The sequence below is a fragment of the Pagrus pagrus genome, assembly GCF_965226575.1.
Source record: "Pagrus pagrus genome assembly, chromosome: 14".
In the NCBI taxonomy this organism is placed as follows: Eukaryota; Metazoa; Chordata; class Actinopteri; order Spariformes; family Sparidae; genus Pagrus; species Pagrus pagrus.
Window position 1 is genome coordinate 22,317,341 of NC_140198.1, and position 24,283 is coordinate 22,341,623.

General features: G+C 40.1%; 1 protein-coding gene across 2 annotated transcripts in view; it reads right to left on the reverse strand.

Annotated features, from left to right (window-relative positions):
* Window positions 1-1,441: 1,441 nt before the first annotated feature.
* rxfp2a (relaxin family peptide receptor 2a) overlaps window positions 1,442-24,283 on the reverse strand; it is a 37,615-nt gene continuing 14,773 nt past the window's right edge. For both annotated transcript variants that reach the window (XM_084373181.1, XM_084373180.1), the window contains exons 7-20: window positions 23,761-23,832; window positions 22,200-22,271; window positions 19,682-19,756; window positions 18,043-18,114; window positions 10,723-10,794; window positions 9,587-9,661; window positions 9,284-9,355; window positions 9,136-9,207; window positions 8,799-9,028; window positions 6,598-6,743; window positions 6,137-6,232; window positions 4,614-4,782; window positions 2,535-2,753; window positions 1,442-2,377 (exon numbers count right to left, since the gene is read on the reverse strand). In XM_084373181.1, the coding sequence (XP_084229307.1) occupies window positions 2,112-2,377; window positions 2,535-2,753; window positions 4,614-4,782; window positions 6,137-6,232; window positions 6,598-6,743; window positions 8,799-9,028; window positions 9,136-9,207; window positions 9,284-9,355; window positions 9,587-9,661; window positions 10,723-10,794; window positions 18,043-18,114; window positions 19,682-19,756; window positions 22,200-22,271; window positions 23,761-23,832 (1,708 nt within the window). In that variant the 3' untranslated portion in view covers window positions 1,442-2,111. The remainder of the gene's footprint in view (window positions 2,378-2,534; window positions 2,754-4,613; window positions 4,783-6,136; window positions 6,233-6,597; window positions 6,744-8,798; window positions 9,029-9,135; window positions 9,208-9,283; window positions 9,356-9,586; window positions 9,662-10,722; window positions 10,795-18,042; window positions 18,115-19,681; window positions 19,757-22,199; window positions 22,272-23,760; window positions 23,833-24,283) is intronic.

A 24,283-nucleotide genomic window follows, 5' to 3' on the forward strand; every position in this document is an offset into this window, starting at 1 on the left:
GGCGTAATAACTACAACCAACTCGGTATGACAACAGTAAGTAGCATGCTAACGTTACCTCCCGATCACACTGTTCAACAATTACGTTGATTATCTGCATGAACTAAGGAATCTGCAACTTTTCAAGACAAGACGTTCATAGTGTTTTAGTAAGTTAGTCATCGTTTACAGTCACTACATGAAAAGGTGCAAGCTGACGTTGTGTTTGGTGCAATAACTACAACCAACTCGGTACGACAAGAGTAGCTAAGTAGCATGCTAACGTTACCTCCCGACCACACTGTTCAACAATTATGTTGATTATCTGCATGAACTAAGGAATCTGCAACTTTTCAAGACAAGACGTTCATAGTGTTTTAGTAACAGTCACTACATGAAAACGTGCAAGCTATCGAAACGGACAGCATTAGCTTATCTCCCAGCTTTATTACGGTTATAAACTGGACAAATAGAGCCCCAACGAACACCACATAACAACAAATCAACTCAAAGTAAAAGTCGGTAAGATAATAAATATGTATATATGTAATATATGACCTACCAAGTGTAAGCTGGTCTAATATTTATCCCTGTCCGGCTCATATTATATCACTTTCTCTTTTTCTTTTCTTCGCCTCCTCAGACAATACCTTCTTGGCTTTTTTAGCTGGCTTGGCCATGGCGTTGGTTTACAAAAAATCCAAGTAGCTGCTGGCTAAATCCACCGATGTATAAACGTGTCATAAAGCAGGTCGCACTAGACTTCTTTACCTCAGGTATGTACTTACTTGCTCTGAGAAGTTACGCAGTGCGGTTTCTGCCGGCGCGACCCCCCTCAGGCTGCAGAGGCGTCACCGTTCATCCTATTAACCGTAATTCTACCACTTAACTGAGTTTAGAAACATTATTTTAAGGTCGAAAAACTATCTAGTGTTGCTTTAATATGGCCAGATAAGCATGCAAGCATGGGGGTGACTGGAGCTTGAGTGGTACGAAGAGTCCTCCATAGATCGTAAGGTTAGTGGTTAGATCCCTGGCTCCTTGTGCCCTGTGTGATGTGACTTTGAGCAAGATACTAAACCCTGCATGGATACGTCGGGGGAAAAAACTGTAAACGGCTTTGGGTAGAAGCAGGGGCGTAGTAAGCTTTTCAAAAGTGTGGGGGATGGATGTGGTCTTTCCAGTTAAGAGAACTTGTTCCAGATGCCTTAACATTTGCATTCCCTCCTGCTCAAATCTTTCTCTAGACTGCATGTCAACAACATCCAGAACTTTGTAGAATTCAGTCCTGTAGTAGTCAGAAGGGGACGCATGTACATGTGCAGGAGCACTACCTGTGAAGCGCTGAGGTGGGATACGGACAGGAGGAGAGGCAATAGGAGTGAGATGGAGTGTCTCACACATCCTTGTTGCCTCCCATTGACCCATTCACACACGTACGAATATATCTGGGAAACAGACAGGTACCAAAAACAACGTCTGTAACGTTCTCTGATGATTATAAACGTTAACTACTCCTTATATGTTCAGTAAACAGGTAGGCACCAAACCCACGTATGTGTTTTTCTTTTCGTACGTGTGTGAATGTGTAAATGAGAGGCATGAACTTATAGCGCTTTGTAGAAGGAGCTTTATAAAGTTCACTCCACTGACTTCGACGTACGATTCAGCGCTCAGTGAAGCGTCTATGTATATGTACATCTATGGCTAGTTCCCGCCTCCTCAGCACGAGCTGAACGATAAATCTAACACAGCAGAGGCTGGACAGGCTGGGCAGAACAAGCCAATCATCAGCCGGTCACACTGAAAGCCGGTGTCATGTTTGAAGCAACAACAGGAGAGGGAGGGTGAGAGGAGGCATCCGCAGCGCAGACAGAGAGCGGCCAGAGAAACTGAGCGACTGTAGTGAGGCGTTTATGCAAAACTGCGGAAAAACTGCAGAAAAAGTGTGGCTGTTGAACCCTCTAACCGGGAAAAGTGTGGCTGTTAAAACACCCACATCCCCCACGGGTGCGACGCCCCTGGGTAGAAGCATGATGAGACGGCTCAGTGACTGATAATCCTCAGTATTTAACCAGCAACAGGGCTCTCCACCCGTATTTTTGAAAGTGCCAGTAAAAGCACCCATCTCCTTCAGGCGTAGCGAGGATCTGCGCGGTTTGGTGACACCCGCTGGAGGTAGGCGGGCAGCTGGTAGCCTAGAACCCGATGGGCCTCCATGAAGCTTGTGGAGGAGGTTAGGCATTTGCGGTCTTTTTTCAAGGTGTGTCTTCTCTGCCAGCGACAGAGTAAGACTTCCACCTGCTCTCTGAAGAAGCTGGTGGTCAAAGTGTACAGGATGGGGTTCAAGGCGCTGTTGATGGGAAGGATGAAGATGACCACCCAGCTGGAGATTGTGCCTAAAGGAGAACAGAAGCAGAGGTGTGTGAATTTTAAAGCAGTGTGTGCCTGTATATCATGCTGTTACAAAGGCAGAGGGCTTCAACAATAGATCGCTGGTGTGTGGCAGGGTGACTTAGTTATTTATGACATGTTCATGTATAGTTCTTTTCTTACCAGGTATCTCCACCTCCAGTAGTGACAGGACTTTCACCAAAAATATGGGAATCCAGCAGAGGGCGTCAGAGATCACTATGAAGAAAAACCTGTTGGCCACAGCCACGTCACTGTGCAGTCTGCTCCTCAAGTCTGTGGCATTAATGCCAGTTTTATAGATGGAGTAGAACATGGCGGAGTAGGATAGGACGATCACCAGGAAGGCCACCAGGTTTAGACCTAAAGAAACGCACATGCTATTCAGATCCTTTACTGAAGTCAAGTCACGTGTATTTCCAGAGGCACACACAAAAAAAGTTGAGCAAAGTGCTTTACACAGAGATGACATAAAACAGTTTTATTTTCCAGATAAGAACACAAGAATTGAAGTAAAACACAGGAAATAAAAGTATCAATACATGAATGTAAAAATGCTTCATTACAGGTTAAAGTCCTGCATTCAAAATCCCACTAAATTCAAGGTGCAGAAGTATTATCAACAAAATGTACTTCAGGATTAAAAGGTAAAAGTACCAGCTCCTTTTACTTCTATAGATGACACAATAGGTTAATTCGTGAGCATCATCAGGGGTTGTGAGATGATTAATGTGGTAGAAAAGAAGAACAAACAAAGTTCTGCTTCACGGATTGGTGTTACTTTTTTGAAAGTTTTTCTAATCTTAGCTCATTTTCTGACATCTTGAATAATTGTTCCTCTTCTGGGCCTCAAACAACAGATGGATAGATATATTTTTAGAACTAAAGTAAAACTAAAGAAAACAAACTATGAAAAAAGCTTTCAAAAAAAAAAATAAGCAAAGAATACGAAAATGAAAACGGTACAAACAGAAGACCTTTACAACAAATTCAAGTGATGAAATTGTATAGTCTAAATTAATTAATTAATAGATGAACTAGGTGAACAACCGGTTTAACCTTTAACAATGCATTTAATTTTATAATTAAAAAAAGGTGTGTTAGTGTCTCTTATCTGCAGAGACCCTGCAGCCCTCAGCCTGGATTTTCTTTTTTTGTCAGTTTGTTGCTGTGGTCAGGACGATTTACCAACCCAAAAATGTGGGTATTGGTCATCCTTGGAATCAACAATCAACAATCTGTCTGCTCGGACAAATCCTACTCACTCTATCTTTAAGTTTAATAATCTTTGAATTATAGTATTATAGTATAATTATTATATTAATATGACGTGTTATTTAGAAATGTCCTTCAGATGGATACTTTTTACTTTTATACTTTGAGTACATTTCAGAGCCTGTAATTTCTGACTTTTACTTGAGTAAAGAAGTTGAATCAGTATTTCTACTTTATCTTCTCGTCTTTTTTCACAAAAGTATCTGTACTTCTACTTGAGTAAAGAACGTGTGCACTTTTGCCATCTCTGAAAATAGAAATATTCAAGTTGAGTACAAACACCTAAATAGTGCAGTTAAGTAGAGACCTGAATAAAATTCCACCACTGCATACATGTGCATACAACACAGGTTGGCAGGTACGTTATATATAGTACACTTACTCAAACACACATGAATTTTTCATATGAGCATACATACAGTATCACAGCAGCATAGAAAAGCTGGTGATGAATCACAAACTAAGGCATCTCGTGAATTATTTCACTGGATTCTTATTTTAACAGCTCAGTGATGTCAACGCTGGCACCCTTTTAGACAGAATATCCCCATTGTTCATTCATCACCGACTTCAATGGGTGCTCAGTAAGAACATTGAGTAATAAGAACCCAGACTAATTGTGCATTGTTGAAGGAGCCCGAGCGTTTGCCGTGTATGAGCCCAATCTAAGGTGCAGCGTGTTCCCCGTTCTGTTAATTGATGTGTAACAATGCCACCTAAAATGGGACCAGAGGTGGTACATTTGCGTACCGTGTTTTCTTTTTCCTTTTTATTTTTTGTCTTTAGAGCATGAATGCTTCATCAGTTTCACTGATTGGATGCAGAGGATTTAGAGGTACCCGCAGGTGATAAACAAATAACAATGCTACCAACTTTTTCAGTACACTAAATCAGTATTCACTGTGGAATGAGCCGTCCTGAAAAAAACACATTTTTTCATCAATTTACCCAGAAAAATGCCTGTGGAATATCCTTTGGCGGTAGGTTTTTCTTGCCTGTCAGAGTGAAGGGGAAAGCAGACCCCATTACGTCCGTAGTAGTTTCCAAACACATCCTCGTTCATGAGGGGCACAGCAGCAATAATGAACCCCAGCAGCCAGATAGATGTCAGGATCACCTGGTAGCAGAGACAACATGTTATTCAGACACTGTTTTCTGTGTCTAGGTCTGGAAGTGCAGAAATGGAGATTTTTGGAAACGACGACATCGACACCCATGTTAGCTTCCTAATCAAGTTGTATCAGTGTATGTAGCATCTCTGGCAAATGTGAACTTGGAGCATAATCTTTTGCATTGACAGAGTGGATTTTGTATTGTCTATATTTCAAAAGACACAATCGGACATTGAAAATACAATGATAGAAAACAGAGACAAAAACAGCTGCTGACAATTCTTTAATAAAAAATAACAATATCCAGGAGGATTCTGTGACGAGCTCAGTTTCCCGGCTTTATGAAAGTTTACCTGTAAAATTCAATCAAAGTAAAAAAAAAAATAAATCATTCATAGCATTTTCTGTAACTAAGCAACAAACCACAGGGTATACAATCTGCTTCCTGCTTACACTGGCACGCGCCAGGTTTTCAGGTGTGTGTATGGATGGAGATTATTTCTGAAAAGGTGCAAAAACACTCGACCAGGCGGAGATCATTAGGTTTTAAAACCCTTTTTTAAAATATTTTTGTACGTGTGAGCTAGGCAGCAAACAAAAATGAGAAACACATGAATATTATTGGACATTTCTAGTCAGCTGATAACCCACACAGCTGTGAGTGAGGCAGTGATTGAATCTATAAACAAAACAGCTGTTCTTCTTGAACTAACGCTTTGTCCATCTGCCCTAAATGGTAAAAAGTGTCAAAAGCTAATAGCTGTTTTAATGAGAATCTTGATAAAGAATTCCTAAACAGGTGTTTTCACAGATACAAGGTGACTCAACTGACAGCAGTGTTGTCATTTAATCAGATTTGTATCAGTAATTTCAAATCAAAGCAGGCGTTGCGAACACTCTGTGACCCAATCTGAAATGGTGCACCTGCACACGTAAAACAGCTTTTCTGGCTCTACCTCGCTAGAAGTAGGATCTGATCTGTAATATAGTTTGTAATCTGTTTCTATAGGTAGCTACATCAAAGGCCACAGAGTGACACATAAGGTTATAACGAGTACAGTATGTCCAGCACTATGTGAAAAGTGCCCCGAGATAACTTCTGCTATGATTCCGCGCTATATAAATACATTCAATTGAATACAAAGTACACTGAACTACTACAGAAGAACAAATCCAGTGTTGTCACAGCATTAGGGTTGTATGATTATTTTACACACAACCGACAGCTACAGTGAGCAGTTACCACTGTTGTTTCTTTAGAGATTTTCTACATAAAACATCAAAAACAAATAAAAGGAGAAGATCAAGTTCATGTGAAATTAGAACAGAGTCTTTCCCTCTATTAGTAGTTCGGCTCACCCCTGTCTGAAGTTTGCCCGGGCGCAGGTTGCTGAAGGGGAACACAATGACCAGGAACTTCTCCAGAGTCAGGTAGGTCAGGAGGAGAACGGACACCTGAGGGGAAACACCTGCATTTCATTTAACTCATAAGCTACTTACAGTCGCACCACTTTTCAAAGTGAACCATAAACTTTCAGACTGATTTCCTTCCTTCCAGACAGAAATTGAGTTTGGCTCAAGCTAAAACGATTCCTATTCACATCAGTAGCATCAGTCTGCTGTACTGTCACAGATTTTCAGCATGCTCTGATGCTGTCTCCTCCTTGTCTGTCCATTACTTAAGAGACCTAAGAGGCAGATACTAGAAGTAATCCAATCATTGCACAAACAGAACAAGTCATTCACTTCAGTTGTTTACAAGAATGTGCTCAAACTTGTGTATGTGTGGTTGTTGCAAGACGGATGCTAATCTTAGTTACCTCTGAGGACAGCATGGCCAGGAAGCCAATGGTCCGACACTCCACGCTCTCCATCCAAAGCAGGGCGTGACGATTGTACTGCCCCCGAAATTTTACATCGAACACTCCGACGAAGAAAAGGTACACGCCCGTGAGGCAGTCTGCACCTGAACAATGAGAAATGGTCCATTTAGAGAGAAAGATCCATCTGGCGGCTTCTGGCACTTCCAGCCAGACCCCCAAATCTCTCATTAAAATGCAGAAAATCATTTCTACCCTCCGACCAGTAATCCCTTGTGATGTGGCTGGGTGCAGGTGTGTGACTGAGTGGGTGGTTGAGAAGTCACTGGGTTAATGTACGACTCGAGGAAGCCACAATGACATTTTTAAAGCTTCATCTTTTTTTGTTTTCCTCCTGCAACAAACGCCTACACGACATGCTGCAGTTAAGAATTATCCTGAATAGCAGAGCGAAGGGCGCGAAGCCTGGAGCATGACCAAAAAGGAGGGAAGGGGAGAAACTGACAGAGGGTGAGTCAGAGAGAGACAGGGGATATAAGTGATAAAAGTTTTAAGTAAAGCTGACACATGAGAACTAAAGAAAAGGAAACTGAGTGACATTATAAAACGGAGTGAATACAAAGCAGGAGGGGAGGGAAGTCAAAATGTCTAGATGTTGAAAAGGCAATGGATATGTGTGGATGTTTTTTAGATAACATAGGCTTTAGAAGAAATCTCATAAGGCGTGGTTTTACTTTTTCTTTTTCATTGAACATAAAAAGAGCAGAGATAAGTAGCAAACTAGTGCAAAATAACATGATTTTGTGGGTTGGTTTCCCTCCTGTCCTCCCCAATCTTTTGATTCACCAGCCACCATTCGTCTAAATCTAACCAAACTGCCACAGAAATGAGGATTCACTGTGACTAACAGTGCTTATAGATAAAAAAATAGAAATGAACTGCAGGAGGTGGGAACGATGACGATCATCTCGAGAGAGTCTTCATTATAATACAGCTGATAAGGATTGAAGAGCAATATTAATTGTGATAATCACAGCTAAAGCTTGAACCTAATGCTCTTATTGTGTGCAAATGATCTAAAATCATTGTGTCCTGGTTGTGTGAACAGGACAGGACCTTGACCTCCTCGCATGTTTTTTCATAGGCATTCATTAGTACAATTTAATTCAACGTACTAATGCGGGAGGCTTTATGTGAACATAGCACAAAAAGTAAGGAAATTTGTGTTTGGTAGATACTCAGCTCTGCTGCTCATCCCACAAATGCATGTTTCTTACAAATGTGGCACTATTTAAAGAGGGAAATAAACAGGCTTTCCAATGGTATAAGATTTATTGCCAAGAAGCATTGTTACAACAAAGAAATAATCTTCCAAACACAAATGTCCTTACTTTTTGTGCTATGTTTATATTACACATGGATTCTTTCCCCTGAAAAGGAGATCCACTGGCCTTCATTCAGTGCACACTCTGAGCGCCTCGCTCTATCACTTGCGTGGCAAATTATTTTGCACAGTGCACAGTGGTGTGAATAATGCATAAAAAGCCAGGTGCAGATGCCCTCAAGCGCAAGGTACATACCAAGCACTTGCAGCAAGGACTCTCGAACAGCCTTATCTTTAAATTAAATTTTTTTTAAATTTTAAATGTTTATGTTTTTAGTTTGGAGGACTGCACCTGCCAAAATCTGAAATAAATAAATGGCTCAATAAATAAATTACCATCTCATTACATGAAAATAAAATGGAAAATATATGTAGGCATTAATTAATTTATAAAATTGACATACATAGATATTTCTGCTTTTATTTGTCACTGTATTTATTTACCTTTGTATTAATTAAACTATCTATTGACTTTCCCATTTCATTTTCCTTTTTGCTTATTAATTTATTATTATTTTTGATTTATTTCTGTATTATTTTTCCATTTGCATTTTTCCCCTATTCATTTCCACAAACTTATTCATTCCTGTATTTCTTTTTACTTTTCTCTATGCATTTCTGCTTCATTGTGCAAATGAGGGGTCTGAGCCAATCACAGCACAATAACCACAGCCATACTTTAGCACTGTTGTTGTCAACTTACGCCCTTCTGTGCACAGTTGAATGCTACATGTATTCACACATCAATCTACTTCTGCATAACATCTTGATTTGTTTTTAGTTTTGTTTCCAGGAAATGTAGTGTGTGGTTACTCACAGCAGAGGACTTTGATGCAGGCAGCATGCAGGTTGTTCTCAGCTCGTATCAGTGACCTCATTCCGATCACTAAGAGGTTACCGAAGCAGGTGATGAAGGCCATGACCCAGACGGACACCCGCAGCAACATGTTGGCCAGCAGGTCCTCAAAGGACGAGATGCCGTCCGTGTTGGGCTTACAGGACCTGACGTGAGGCGCGTAGGAGCAGTACTGGAACGTCTTAAAGTAGCTGGTGTAGGAAAGGAGGAAATAAAAATAGAAGGTGACAAAGGGATGTCATGTTTGGCTGTTCAGCGACAGCCTCATGTGTGAGGTTTGTGATGCTTCTGTGCGTACATGTGGGAGAGGTTCTTCATCGGCAGGAACATCTTCGTCTGAATGTCTGGGATCTCGATCCCCTCCAGAGCCCTATAGAAGACAGAGCATATTTAACTACCACACAGTGTCTGTGAGTGTGTGCATGTGTCTGTGCCTGTGTACTCACAGAGACTGAAGATTTATCAGGTGGTTGAAGTGGCTGGGGAGAATGTGGAGAAGGGGATTGTGGGAAATATTTCTGCAACAAGAGACAGATGTTCTTTGTCATTTTTAACAGGGAAACAGGTCGAAGACGAACAATAAATCTACCAGTAAAATTAAACTGTTCAGACTCAATATGGGATAAAGTTGTGGCTGTATAACTATACCTTCACCAACTTACAATATCTATAGTTAATTAACAGTAAGATAAAGATAATCCTCACATAAGGGAGCACACCTCTCCTCACAGCCAGACTCAGCTACTCACAGTTTAAGGAGGGACTTTGAGAGATTCTTAAAGGTGTTTTTTGGAAGCTCTCTTATCCTGTTGCTGGACAGATTCCTGAACACGACGAAAGAGAGAAAACGAGATGGACAAAAAATAGAGAGCTAAATCTACAGAGAAAAGCAAAACGAGAAATGTGCAGATTCACTTACATTCATTCATCACCACACGTGAAAATGGAAAGCATTTATAAGACATTGTGCAAAGTTCTGGTTCTATGTTATTTTTTCTCCTTTTATTATTTTTTAAATAACTAGCAGAATACACACTGACCAATGGAACTGGTTTCTAAAACAGTGGATTTGCTTATCAGGGATTTGCAAAAACATCAAGAATAAATCTCTGCAGAACAAAACTACTCCTTAAATATCTGTCACACTTATCTTAGGTCCTAGAATAAACACAATAGAAAGAGATTTAATACAGAAGTTTAAATAGATTCAAAAACAGTTTTTGAAGACTTTCATGTGAAGTCTTGCGTGCTTTCTGATTCATTTCTTGTTCATTACTCTTATATTAATTGTTAATTTATAATAATACATAATAATATAATTTATTTATTAATTAATTGTTTCATGGTGTCATTTCACTCTCAAACATTTATTGTGTTGACATTTTTTGCAGATCTGTGAAATTATTACTCGCCTCTTGTGGGTTACTTCATTCATTTGACTATAGCCAATAGAACATCTATTAAAAGATCAACATCAAATTCAGGCAGCTGGTGATTGAATTAAATATTTAAATATAATTTACATAACCCAGCGCTCCTTACATAATGTGGTCATGTTTTCATAATACATTAGATTTCACAAAATATTTGGGAATTATTTTATTCTTAACCAGCCAGACAATACTGCCTTCATTGTTAAATCAGCTGAAATGTTTTATTGTATAATGAGGTCTTTTAAAAGTAAAGTCCGTATCGCTGACAAGAATCTGCTGATATGAAATGAATTAAATTTGAGTCAGGCGGTGAAATGTTAATTTTCCACCAGCCTGAAGAATCTCCCTCAACATCACAGCATTTAAAGATTCTCTACAGTCCCCAGTGAAACCGCCTGATAGAAAGTGAAGTGGTTACATGTACAGAATGATAAAGACATAAACAAACTCACAGTTCAGCCAGTTTCAACAGAGACTGGAAGGTGTTTTCTGGAACTCGTCTGATCCTGTTGTCCATCAGTAATCTGAACAGGACAGAGTGGCAGTCAGACAAATTGTGCACGGTGGTGCTTCTGTGTTAGATCCCTGCTGGGTCCAGATGCATTTTTCTCTGTTCTAGCATCTGAACATATGGCTCCTGTAAACACTGAGTCAACTTTGACTCAAATGGGTCGGCCTGAGAGAAGTTTCTGCACTGTGAAGCGACTTTTTTAGCGTCCTGCTGCCAAAACATTCACATATCCACACTCAGATGCCGCCCTGCTACAGAGCAATACGGGAGCTAGATTGAAACGCTTCACTTATTTTACAATTATTCTGCAGCAGAGAAGCAACTGGAATGAGTTTGAAATGTCACAAATGATTAGAAATGTCTCCAATATATAGACACATCTGTTCTAATAATGAAAAACAGATAAGAGAAACAGAGTGTGGCAGTGTGTGAGTGTATGTGAGGGGTAAACAGAATATGTAATTAGAAAACTTTTCCAGAGTAATGTTACATGTAGTTTAGGAAACCATTTCTGTGATTCCTGTAAGGAAAAAAAAAACTCTGAAAAAGAAAAAAGACGACAAGACGAGTATCTTGTTCCATTACTTTTTTGTTGCTCTGCAGCATCATCTGCCCACAAATCAGCCCTATCATAGTAAGGAAGGCGTAAACAAGAGCTTTCTTTTATGCTCTTTAATAACAAAGCCGATAGTGTTGTGGGTATCAAAAAGGGACCCAAACGCAAGACAGACAGAGGCGACCGCACAGAAAAACAAAAAGCGGGCTTTAATGATAAGAAGCTGTAGTCGGAAATAAATCAAAGGCAAAACAAAACTGACAAAAACAGGCTGCCGCATATCTACAACACAGAGACACCCCAAACAAAATTAACTGACAAAGAAAGAGTGAAAAAGACAGACTTCAATACACAATGGCTATTAAACAAATGAAATGCAGGCACACACAAAAAGGACGGCAAAAAGACAAAGACAGGAAGATCGTCTTGTACAAATATTAATTGCATCTAAACGAATAAATAAAAAATACGACTGCTGTTCCTAGCACCATTATATGATGATGACAGACTTGGAAGGGAAAAAAAGTCACTTTGAAATTGTAACAGGCTACACACACTCTCACTTGAGTCGCTCGCTCACCAATCCTCAGCTCTATAGTGGACAAGACCAGCGTATTTTACATGTTTATCACCAAAGCAGTGGATGTGATCCACCGCTGCACTAGACTGCACCACTTTGATGAATGTCCTGGATATCAGGAGAGGTCAGGCCAGGTTTGATGATTTTTTTTCCTAACCTTTCAATACGAAGATAATTGATGTAACTCGAGTAACGACATAAATGTTTTGATTAGTAACTGTAATGTGATTTCTGAATTGAAGAACACTATCTTCTTTGCCTTGTGATGAAAACAACACACTGCTGACCACTTGTTCGTTATTTAGACTAATGAAAGTGTATCCTGTGTGCGTATGTGAGAGAGGGAGTGGAGTAGGTGACGAGGAAAAATTAACAAGTCCCCAAACATCAACCCCAACATATACAATAATAAAATGACAATAATAGCACAAACAAAACTGACATGTTACAGAGTTACAGAGCCTGTGACTCAATTATGTCCCAGTGTTACCAGCAGGGAATTGTTAGTTAAAATAATTCAGAAATGGCTGCCAGACCTTGTAAAATCTCTGGGTTGAACCCCTGATCGTGTGTTTCAACTTATCAAGTTTCAAGTGTGCCATTACATCCTCAACCCAGCGCCTGTGTGTGGGAAGCATATCTGACTTCCAATTACACAAAATAAGACGTCTGGCCAATAGAGATGAAAACGCAATGGCGTCTGATTGTGATTGTGCACCAGATATCACCATCCCAGCAGGGGTCACACCAAATGGGCAAGCCTAGAACATATGATAGAGGGTAGCCGTAGCCTGACAGCATCGGGTCGACCTCTGGATATATCCTGGCAAGCCTACTCCTAGATAGATGAAGCCTGTGGAGCACCTTAAACTGAAGCAAACCATGTCTGATACAAATCGAAGTTGAATGTATTCTCTTAATTGCGCTTTGCCAGGAGACGTCCGACACTTAAAAATCCTAGTTCCTCCTCCCACCCTGCCCTAATATGACTAAGTGATGGTGAGGTGATCATCTCGATATCCTCATATAATCTGCTCACTCCTCCTCTCTGATTTAGATCCCCCTCCAACCACTCATCTATCCAGTCATTTGGCGAGAGTAACGGAAAGGAAGGAAAATGTTTCCGAACAAAGACACACACCTGCTGATACCTGAAATAATGTGAACTGGGGATATTATACTCATTTACCAGCTGCTCTAATGACATGAACACACCATCCTTAAAAAGATCCTTCACCCTTTTTAGACCATTCCTGAACCATAACTTAAATGCTGTATCCACGAGTGAGGGTGGAAAGAGTGCACTGGCTGAGATTGGGAGAAAGAGGGCATAGCCTGTCTATGTTTGAAGTGGGTCCTGAATTGGGACCATATTCAAAGTGAGCCACTCACAATAAGATTGTTTGTGAGGCGCTGCTTACTGAGTGGCAATGGCGCACATACTAAAGAAGGTAAGGACACCGGATGAGCGGAATGTTGTTCTATTTCAACCCATACAGGTCCACCCTCCTCATAAGACGCAGAGACCCAGTATATTAGTTTATAAATATTAGCTGCCCAGTAATATTGTAAAACATGTGGTAATGCTAAGCCTCCAGCCTCTTTCTGTTTCTCAAGATGTGCCCTCCTTATTCGTGGGATGGTCTTATTCCAGATAAAGGTGCATATAGATTTATCTAGCTCTCTGAAAAAAGACTTTGGGATAAAAACAGGTATTATATGAAACAAGAATAAGAACCTGGGCATAATTATCATCTTGACAGAATTAACCCTGCCAGCAAGTGACATAGGCAGCGTTGACCAACGGATAAGGTCTTGTTTGGCCCTCTCCAGGGCTGGTTTAAAGTTATGCTTGAATAAGTCACTGTACTTACTGGTTACTGATACGCCAAGATAGGTAAAAGTGTAAACGAGTTTCTTTTAGTTGATATGTTGATGTCTCAAAAGACATCTGTCGAGCCTGGTCGCTAATAGAGAAGAGCAAACTCTTAGTAAGGTTGATTCTGTAGCCTGAAATCTCTCCAAAGCCTGAGATAATTTCTAATGCCTTAGGAAGAGAGGTGCAAGGATCGGACAGGTAAAGTACCAGGTCGTCCACATATAGAGACAGTTTGTGAGTTTGACCCCCCCAACAACACCCATGAGCTCCTCGGCACTCCTAAGTGCAACCGCTAGTGGTTCAATGGCGAGGTCAAACAGAAGTGGGCTCAATGGACAGCCCTGTCTCGTCCTCCTACATATAGGAAAATAGTTGGAGATTATTTTATTAGTACAGACGAGAGTTGCAAAAAGATACTCATACTCAATCCGGTCAAATGCTTTGCGAGCATCGAGGGAGAGCAAAACCTCTGCTGTAGGTGGAGTTTCGGGGAATAAAGGATATTAAAAAGCCTTCGTATGTTGCCAAAAAGCTGCCGCCCTGTAATAAAACCAGTCTGATCTGGATGTATCACTGTATGCATAACAGACTCCAATCTACTAGCCAGAACCTTGGTCAAGATTTTGTAGTCGCAGCAGAGTAGACTAACAGGCCGAAATGACTCACAATTCAGAGGGCCCTTTCCTTTCTTAAGAAGGACTGAAATGGTGGCCTGGGTCATTGTAGGAGGGAGAGTCTCACGCTCCAATGCCTCGGTATATACGTTTTTTTAAAGAGGGCTTAGTTTGAATGAGAATTTTTTTAAGAATTCAATAGGGAAGCCATCCGGCCCCGGAGCCTTACCACTCTTCATCTTTTTAATTGCCCGATCAATTTCAGCTGCTGAAATGTTGCTATCAAGGTCTGCCCTGCCTTGTCAGCCTACGGTTGGAATCTCAAGACTATCGAAAAACTGAGCTAACTTAGTGTTATCACAATTTTCAGTGGCATAGAGGTCCTCATAAAATTTTCTGAATTGTTTATTTATGCTTTTTTTTATCTGTGGTTATCCCTTCTGGAGTGTTAATCTCTGTTATAAATCCAGCCTCTTGTCTTAGCTGATGGCTCAGTAGTTTGCTGGCTTGTTCCCCATGCTCGTAGAATTCTTGGTGAGATTTAAGATGAAGCTCCTCAGCTACACCAGATGAGAGGGTATCGAATTCTGTTAGCAAACCTATTCTCTCTTTACAGAGATCCGCAGATGGAGCTTCAGAATTTTTATGATCAACATCCTTTATCAAAGAGATCAACCCATTAAGGCGTGCTGACCGTCTTCTGTTCATGCTTACATTATAAGATATTATCTGACCGCGTAAATACACTTTCATTGCTTCCCACAGGTTGGAGTGGCTCGTGTCTGGTGATTGATTTGTTTCTAGAAAGAAGTCAATTTGGGAGTATAGGAAGTTAACAAAATCTTCATCAGACAAAAGACGTGGGTTAAAGCAACACTAGGTAGTTTGGACTCATTACTACCGCCGGCTGGTTGAGAAGCGCAATTATCTGTTACTAGCATCCCTGGGGAAAATGAATACACGTGAATTTGTTGACGGAGCCGGCGAATCACGAAATCGTCTGAAAAAAACTCAATCGAGTGCCAACAACAAGCTAGATTCAGAGATAGCAGTTGGTAGTTTGCTAGCATATAGGCTGCACAGCACATTAGCGTGCTAGAATTATCCTCATACCGAGTTGGTTATAGTGATTGCACCGACTAAGTTACTTCCAAAACACGACACTTGGGTGTGAATGTGTTTAGTAACGTCTGAAAATATAACTACGTTTTCGGGAGTTACTGAATACAATCGCAAGTCGACGTTGTGTTCGGCATAATAACTACAACCAACTCGGTATGACAACAGTAAGTAGCATGCTAACGTTACCTCCTGATCACACTGTTCAACAATTACGTTGATTATCTGCATGAACTAAGGAATCTGCAACTTTTCAAGACAAGACGTTCATAGTGTTTTAGTAAGTTAGTCATCGTTTACAGTCACTACATGAAAACGTGCAAGCTGACGTTGTGTTTGGTGTAATAACTACAACCAACTCGGTACGACAACAGTAGCTAAGTAGCGTGCTAACGTTATTGATATCAATAATAGCCTGACGTTACCTCCCGACCACACTGTTCAACAATTATGTTGATTATCTGCATGAACTAAGGAATCTGCAACTTTACAAGACAAGACGTTCATAGTGTTTTAGTAAGTTAGTCATCGTTTACAGTCACTACATGAAAACGAGCAAGCTATCGAAACGGACAGCATTAGCTTATCTCCCGGCTTTATTATGGTTATAAACTGGACAAATAGAGCCCCAATGAACACCACATAACAACAAATCAACTCAAAGTAAAAGTCAGTAAGATAATAAATATGTATATATATTAAGGCTAGGTCGCCATCAGTTCTTTCAGCTCGCACCACAGAGTGTAAGCTGGTCCAATATTTATCCATGTCCGGCTCATGTTATATCACTTTCTCTTTTTCATTTCTTCGCCTCCTCAGACAATACCTTGTTGGCTTTTTTAGCTGGCTTGGCCATGGTGTTGGTTTACAAAAAATCTAAGTAGCTGCTGGCTAAATCCACTGACGAATAAACGCGTCATAAAGCAGGTCGCACTAGACGCCTTTACGTCAGGTATGTACCTACCCGCTCTGAGAACTTACGCAGTGCGGTTTCTGCCGGCGCGACCCCCCTCAGGCTGCAGAGGTGTCACCGTTCATCCTTTTAACCGTTATTCTACCACTTAACTGAGTTTAGAAATATTATTTTAAGGTCGAAAAACTATCTAGTGTTGCTTTAAGTCTCCAGGTGCGTTATGGAGGCTCGTTATCTGGAAAGCAAAGCACCATTGTTACTGGGCTATGGTCAGAGATAACGATGCTATCATATTCACTAGACCTCAGCAAGGGGAGGAGTTTCTTGTCCAGCAAAAAATAGTCTGGCTGCAGACTCAAGGACCCCACCAGTTTATCTAGGGCTTCACTCTTGGCGTTAGCATTATCGTTGGCTAGTTTAACTTATGCTCTTAGCTGGTCAACCTGGTTCCGAATTTCAGCGGATTGTGCCTCCGCTTTGGTGAGCAATTCAGTCCTCAACTCGGCGATTGCTAGGAGGATGGCCTCATGTCCGGGTCCCCGGTCGGGTGCAGCGTTAGGTACAGCATCAGGTGCAGCGTTAGCCTCTGGGCTAGCCTTGGAGCTAACCCTTGTGTCAGGCGCTTTTTGGGGGTTTTTAGACATTTTCAGCGAGCGTTAGGTCAAAATTTCAAGCCTGGTGCGACGTCTTGGCTTCTATTATGAGTGTGACTCAAGATCTTTACATTAAATAGCTGCTTCTATATTGATTAATAGTGTTGGCAAGGAGCTCAGTAAGAACGCGTCCTCACATGGCACCGCTCAGACCGGAAGCCCCGGAGTGACATTTTAATTCACTCTCTAATCTCAGTTTGTCGGAATCAATAGGACTTTATAACTTGACATGATGACATAGAGTTCATGAAAAGGGAGAAAAGTCCCAAAATGTCTCGGTTTTGTCTTGTTAGATATGAAACACAAAAGAACATAAAACCAGAATGTGTTTATGCAACACTGAGTCTGTAGAGCTCCAGAGATAAGATGGGATGGTCAACAACAAATTCTATTTACTGAGGATGATAATGCAATTAAATTAGTTTGACTAATGTTCCTACAGATGCAGCTAGTTTATCTGATTAGAGTCACACTCTTCTAAGAATGATGCAAATTTGAATTACAATTTAAATCGTTGTGATAAAGTTGATTCTACGACAAATGTTGCCATATTTTCATTGAGGAGTGATGAACTTATTGCAGATCATCAAGAACATACAGAGTAGTAAAAACAGATCGTATTGCATAAAGCTGAATGTAAATGAGACGTTTTGACATAAACCACTTGGCTGGAAGAAACAGTTTTGTGGATTTGTTCGTTAAGACAACGCAACATCATTGATGTCAGAACATAATTACGGGATAAATGATCAACGTGAGATGGATATCTACATGCAAAAACCCAATCATGTGCATCGTCCCTGACACATGCATCTCATTTGTAGTTTATCTTTAAGCTCCCTAAGTGGAATCAAAAGGCCCTCATTCTTGTCAACTGCAAAAATAGATTGTGTTTAAATGAATTTGGCTTTTATTAAGTTTCACAGGATGAAAGATGAGATACTCACAGAACCTCAAGCTTGCTGCAGGTCTTCAGGATAGAATGGTTGAGTGTTTGAATCTGGTTTCCCTCAAGATCCCTGAGAGAAGAGAAAATGAAGAAGACATAGAAACACATTTGGTGATTTAATGTCAATATACCTCTACCATTTCTGTGTAAATCCATTTGATCTACTTTAATTCACCTATCCTCCACTGGAATTAAATCGAGCCATCATCAAAGTCACTCATACGTGGATGGTAAAAAGGAAGAAGGGTTCCCTTTGGCTTCTCCTTCGCACAGTGCTTCTCATTTGAATTCCCCCACATATCGCTGATCACCATTCTGAATGGTGAACGTTGATTTTGTGGTTCCTCAAATGAATTCCAAAGACCCCGAGGATAAACTTTCCTTTATCTTTAGTTTACTTGGAAGTCTTTGACTTTCAGGGCCGAAGGGTTTTGCTTCAAAGTTATCTGGAACGTGACGTGTTGGAGTAACGACTCTGAAGGGTCAACAGGTCCATCATTGGATGTTGTTTACCAACCTTCACGCTCCTCAAATCATCATTAACACTCTATTTTTATAAAACAGATGTAGCATGAAGGACTCAAACATCTTTTTAAAGCCTTGTGTTTTAGAAAATGACAATACATTTACCTTGTAACCTTGTAAGTCGTGGAGCATTAAAACTATGGAGTCACCACGGGGCGTAACACAAAACATGTTTCAAGCATTACATTTATTTTTAGGGATGATTCCATGTAATAGGCAAAACATTTTTTCGTACTTTCTTTACTTTTCGTTAAACAAAAGGCCTGTTGGTTCTGATGATCTTCTAATTCATGGCTTACACTCCACTGTCGTTGACTAACAAATTAGATTAGATTGAATTTGATGCACCATTTTGTATTTTTTCCCCCGTTATAATAATCTACTGTGACGCACATGTGATCCCCTCATCACATTGCCTAAAACTGCTAATCTTGAAGACCATTGAAAGAATGTTTGCCCTTATGTCCCCAACATTTTTCAACACTGATGCCAATCACATATGAACGTACGTAACTCACATGTGAAAATAGTAGTAAGTATGAATAAAAAATTCATATTTACAATGAATTTCCATTCATTGTAAATAAACAAAGCCAATCTCTTGCAAAGATGTTCAGTTCACGTGTGACTTTAATTTATTTTCACAAATTACGATTTTAGTTCACATCTGAAGAAGTTAATTTCACATGTCACATTTTTGTAAAGGTTGTGTTTGAGAAACACAAAAAAACCCAACAGTGACAGACATTGTTTTCACTCTGAAAGTTAAAGTGGAGTGTGTACGAGTGCTGAACAGCAGTCCGCTGCAAACAGATATAAAAACTACAGATGAAATGAGGTGTTTATTAGACTCTCCAGTCCGCACTCACTAAACAAAAGTAGTTAGTCAAGCTGACCAACCACTGTGACATCGGCTGAGGAAACCTCACCTCTAATGTAGTCGTCAGGAACACTCATTCAGTCCTCTTATTGTCAGGCTATGTAACTCCTGTCACCTCTATTTCCCAGCCTCATTTGTTTACAAGCACACACATCAGTCCGTCTGGAGCACAGTATCTCCTTCATCACACACCTGCACTACACACACAAGTACACTGTTGGAGCAGACTCACAGCCAGTCCAAGGCAGGCATGTGTTGACAGAAGCTGGGGTGAGGAAGCTGCTCCAGCGATGCGTCCACCATGGATCTGACGAGAAAATGAACAAAGAGATTCAAACTCTACACATCAGGAGCTCCCATTAATACAGAGCAGAAATGATGAAGTGGAACAGCTTGTAGAGCTGAAAACAAATGGAGCTGTGAGTTGTTTTGAGAATAAATCAGAACACTACAGCTGCAGCAGCGACTTTAATGTTTGTATTTGCCTTTTGTCGTTCGTCATGTGACGTACCTTTAGGCAGACTGACTCCAAATGACTCATAGTTATTGTAGTTGTACAAGTGGATTACCAAACAATAATGTATTTAAGTACCAAATTCACTGTTATATGTTACTTATGACAGGTAATAATCAAGTCTATGCAAGCAAACAACACAGATGTCCTGTACAAGAAGGGCCAAAGTCATCTCCATCTGTTGAGGAGACTGAGGTCCTTTGGTGTGTGGAGGTCACTGCTAAAAACTTTTTATGACTCTGTGGTAGCATCAGTGATCTTCTACGCTGTGGTATGCTGTGGCTGTGGAAGCTCAGTGAGGGACAGGAAGAGATTAAATAAGCTGGTCAAAAGGGCTGGCTCAGTCTCGGACTGTCCTCTGGACTCCATTGAGGAGGTGGGTGAGAGGAGGATGTTAGCCAAGCTGACATCGATTATGGACAACCCCTCTCACCCCCTACATGAGACTGTGGAGGCCCTAAGCAGCTCCTTCAGCTACAGACTGCTCCACCCACGGTGTAAAACAGAACACTACCGCAGGTCGTTCATTCCATCTGCAGTCAGACTGTACAACTCCAAAAACTCTTAATGTAGCACCATAAGCACCTTAAACACCTCCATATCCTGCACTATTATCACTTCTACCTCCGCCAATTTGTGCAATTACCATGTGCAATTATACCTTGTTAATACCTTTTTTTATTTTATTTTATTTTTCTACACATTTATATTTTCTGTCTCTTATTTAAATCCTTTTTAGTATTTTAAGTCTACTTGTTTTATGTCCCCTGTACGTATTGAATGTCTGTCTACCTGCTTGTGTATTTATTATATGTCTGTTCTACCTGCTGCTGTAACAAGTACATTTCCCCAATGTGGGATAAATAAAAGTCTAAAGTCTAAAGTCAGTGACATAAATTCTATTCATTTCAGTAATGTTTGCCTGAAAAATGTTTTCTCAGTTGCAGCAGTCCCATTGTGTCATACCTACTTTTTACTTTTAGCTAAAATTTCAAAATCCCTCTGGACTGATTGCAGTGGATTCAGATCACCTGTACACAGGCTGTGGAGACTGGCTTCTAATTAATGAGTGAAAGCAGCTTGGGGCATTCCCCTCCTAGCCAATCAGATCACATCACAAATCAGTGTTTTCCACCAAGTTCCACCCAAAAGCCAGAGTTGATTTGCCTGGTACAGTGAAACCATTTTCTTAAACACACTGTAAATACACTCCTTGATACTGAGCAATTACATTACAGTCAGCAAGTCTTTGCTCCCACATTTTTTTTTTATTCCTGGTTTCAGACAGACAAGAGCAGCGATGAAGCCTCTGTCTGACACTCCGCTGAGGTACACGCACTCTTTGAAGAGGCAAACAGAGTGAGAGCACATTTAAAGGGCTTTTATCTTTCAAGCATAAATATTACAAAAGACATTTACGGATATGGATACCTGTTGAAATCAAATGTCAAGTGGCGAGATTAACTGTGGCAGACGGGCGCGAGGCAGATGACAGTGCAGAGGGGTGACACTCAGATTAAAGACTGGGAGAACAATGTCAGAGTAATCTTTCTATTGTAGGCTACAGAGGACAATAGCTGGGGCTGATCTAGGATCATAAAAGCAGGAACTGGATAAAGAGGAGGGAAGTGAGGATGCCAGCAAGACATAAAGAGAGACTGGACTGTGGTGTGGATGTTAAGGATAAAAACAGTCGTGGTTGTGAATTTATGAGAGAAACAAAAAGGGCAGAGGGGATTAAAAGTTGTTACAGTGCAACTGTCGGTTAGCTATTTATTTTTTGTTTGAATTATTTTGCTATTGCTTTTACAATTTCTCTATGAAGCACTTTGTCAATATCTTTTAGGAAAATTAATGATTGAAGCTCCAACATGCTTCAAATCTTGAAAGTCAAACAATACACAGAAAATTAAAAATGTTACATTATATATGCACCTTTGTAAGTTGACCTACGTTATATTTATAAACGTATAGATATGTATCTTTGTGGTGTGATTAAAATGTTTATTTTCCTATACTGAGAACATTTAGGTTAGCATTTTTCCCTCAAAGAGAAGGTGTTAGTTTTATTAAAACTTCTAGTTAACTAACTAGATTTTTTAAATCACATGCAGACATATGAACAACTAAATTTCTCATTTTTTCGTATGTCGGAGAACTGCAGGAACAAGATTGAAATTAGAAATCAGTCAATACCCAAGCACAAGACTTAAAAGAGACGAAAGATGCAACTTACAGGTACATGAGAGACTGGAGCCCAATGAAAGTATCCTGGGACAAGATGCTCAGTGGGTTATGATCCAACATCCTAGCACAGAAAAACAAACCACTTCAGTTATGCAATCATGTGACCAAACTTAATTCATGTGTTTTTAAGAATTATTATTAAAAGGATAGATTTATTTTTGGGATTAAAGTGCTCCATTTTCTAAGTTAATTTTTTTGTTTTCATGTGTTGAGCCGAGTATAAAAGAAAATTTGTACTTTTTTCTGTGTTTGTGAAACCCAGTGGAAATTTTTAAAGCTCATTTTAAAGTGTTTGTTTCTGTAATGACCACAAGGGGCGTAAGTGCACCACTACTCACCAAATTAGATGAAAAGCAGTTTTAATTTCTCTCTGCACTCTGAACACAAGATGCATCTATTTCAGTATCTGTTAGCAGGTTATGTCCCATGACTGTCATGTTTCATTTGGCGAGGAATATGTACTTGGCGCTAATCTGCTGTTAGTGTCACAGGCGGAATATCAGCCTTCTCGTCAATAGGTGTCTACAGTGAACAGTGAATCACGGAGGAAAAAAAAAAAAATCTCACTCTCACCCATCAGGGCTTCCGTACATTTGTGTATTCTGAGCACAAAAGGAGGTGGTCTACAGGGAGTTATGAGCTGAAACTGGTTCTTGGTACAGTAACTTCCTGGAGTCTCTGCTAATAGCCTGGCGACTTCACTGTGACAATGCCATTCCATGCAAATGAGAAATAAAATGTTATTTATTGAGATGGGAGATGCTGGTAGGTATATATTTTTTATCTTTCACAGAGACAGGCCAGCTGTTTCCCCCTGTTTTCAGCCCTTTGTGCTAAGATAAGTTTACAAGCTGCTGGTTGTAGCAGCAATGACAGCGGTATCAATCTTCTCATTTAACTCTCGGTGAGAAAGAGGATAGGAATCTTTTGCAAAATGTTTCTTGTCAGGTCTAGAGTGTCACAGGTCCTTCTAATTAACACACTGTAAAATGCTGATTTTTTTTAGGTGATTACTTTTTCTCTGGCTGGGTGCTCAATATCACAAGATGGACCTCAACATCGTACTAATCTGTACTGTATCATAGGTCTACTGTTAGGCAGCTGGTTGAGTCAAGGAGGCTCGTAGTGCCAAATGATCGTTGTTGAAAGACTTGATCTACTATATCCTGCTGCAGGCCTATAAAGACACAGTCTAAATCTCTGCACCAAAAACAAAATAATCCCTTTAAACTCTTGATATGATGAGATGAGCATAAATCATTTTCTTTTATTGGACAATTGACTCAAATTCGATCTCACAGTGAAAATAAGACTCAAGCCGTAAAACTGCACATACTTGTTAAAGTAAAAAAACAACTCTCCTGGCTCTCCATCCTGCCCAGATATTTTTTTTTATCACATTAAGAGAATCTGTTTAAAGGAGGGACCCTAAACTACAAATCAAAATCTAAAAGAGAACTCCAGATGCCTACTTTTTAACTAAAACCAGACAAAAAAGAGCATGACTGACTGTGTGTGTGTGTGTGTGTGTGTGTGTGTGTGTTACTCACAGCCACTCTAACTGATGGAGATCCCTGAACACACCGGGACTGAGAGAGGATATCAAGTTCTCACTAAGAAACCTGCGAGAAAAAGAGGGGTTGATATATAAAAATACATTGTCTAGTGTAGTTTCTCCAACTCCTAAAGATCCATTAAGCACACAAAACTTTTTAGATGATTGACTAAAGGTGCAGTATGTAAGAATCGGCCTGCTGGCTAGTTTGGTAATTTCCGTAGATATCTCTGCAACGCCCCACACCTTGACATAACGACAAAATTCCTCTTTCTTCAAATTCTGTTGATTATTTTAGTCAGTCTCTTAAAACTAAAAATCTTACACATTGCACCTTTAATCGTATCAGTCATAATTCAAGCAATAGAAGCGAAAAAAAACAACTTAGCATTTTCTGGTATTAGCTTCTCAAATATGAGGATCTTTGTCATTTATCACAGTGAAATGTTTTCACATTTTTTTTTTATATTTCATTAACAAATTAATTAATCAATAATGAAAAAAGTGGTAGTTCTACA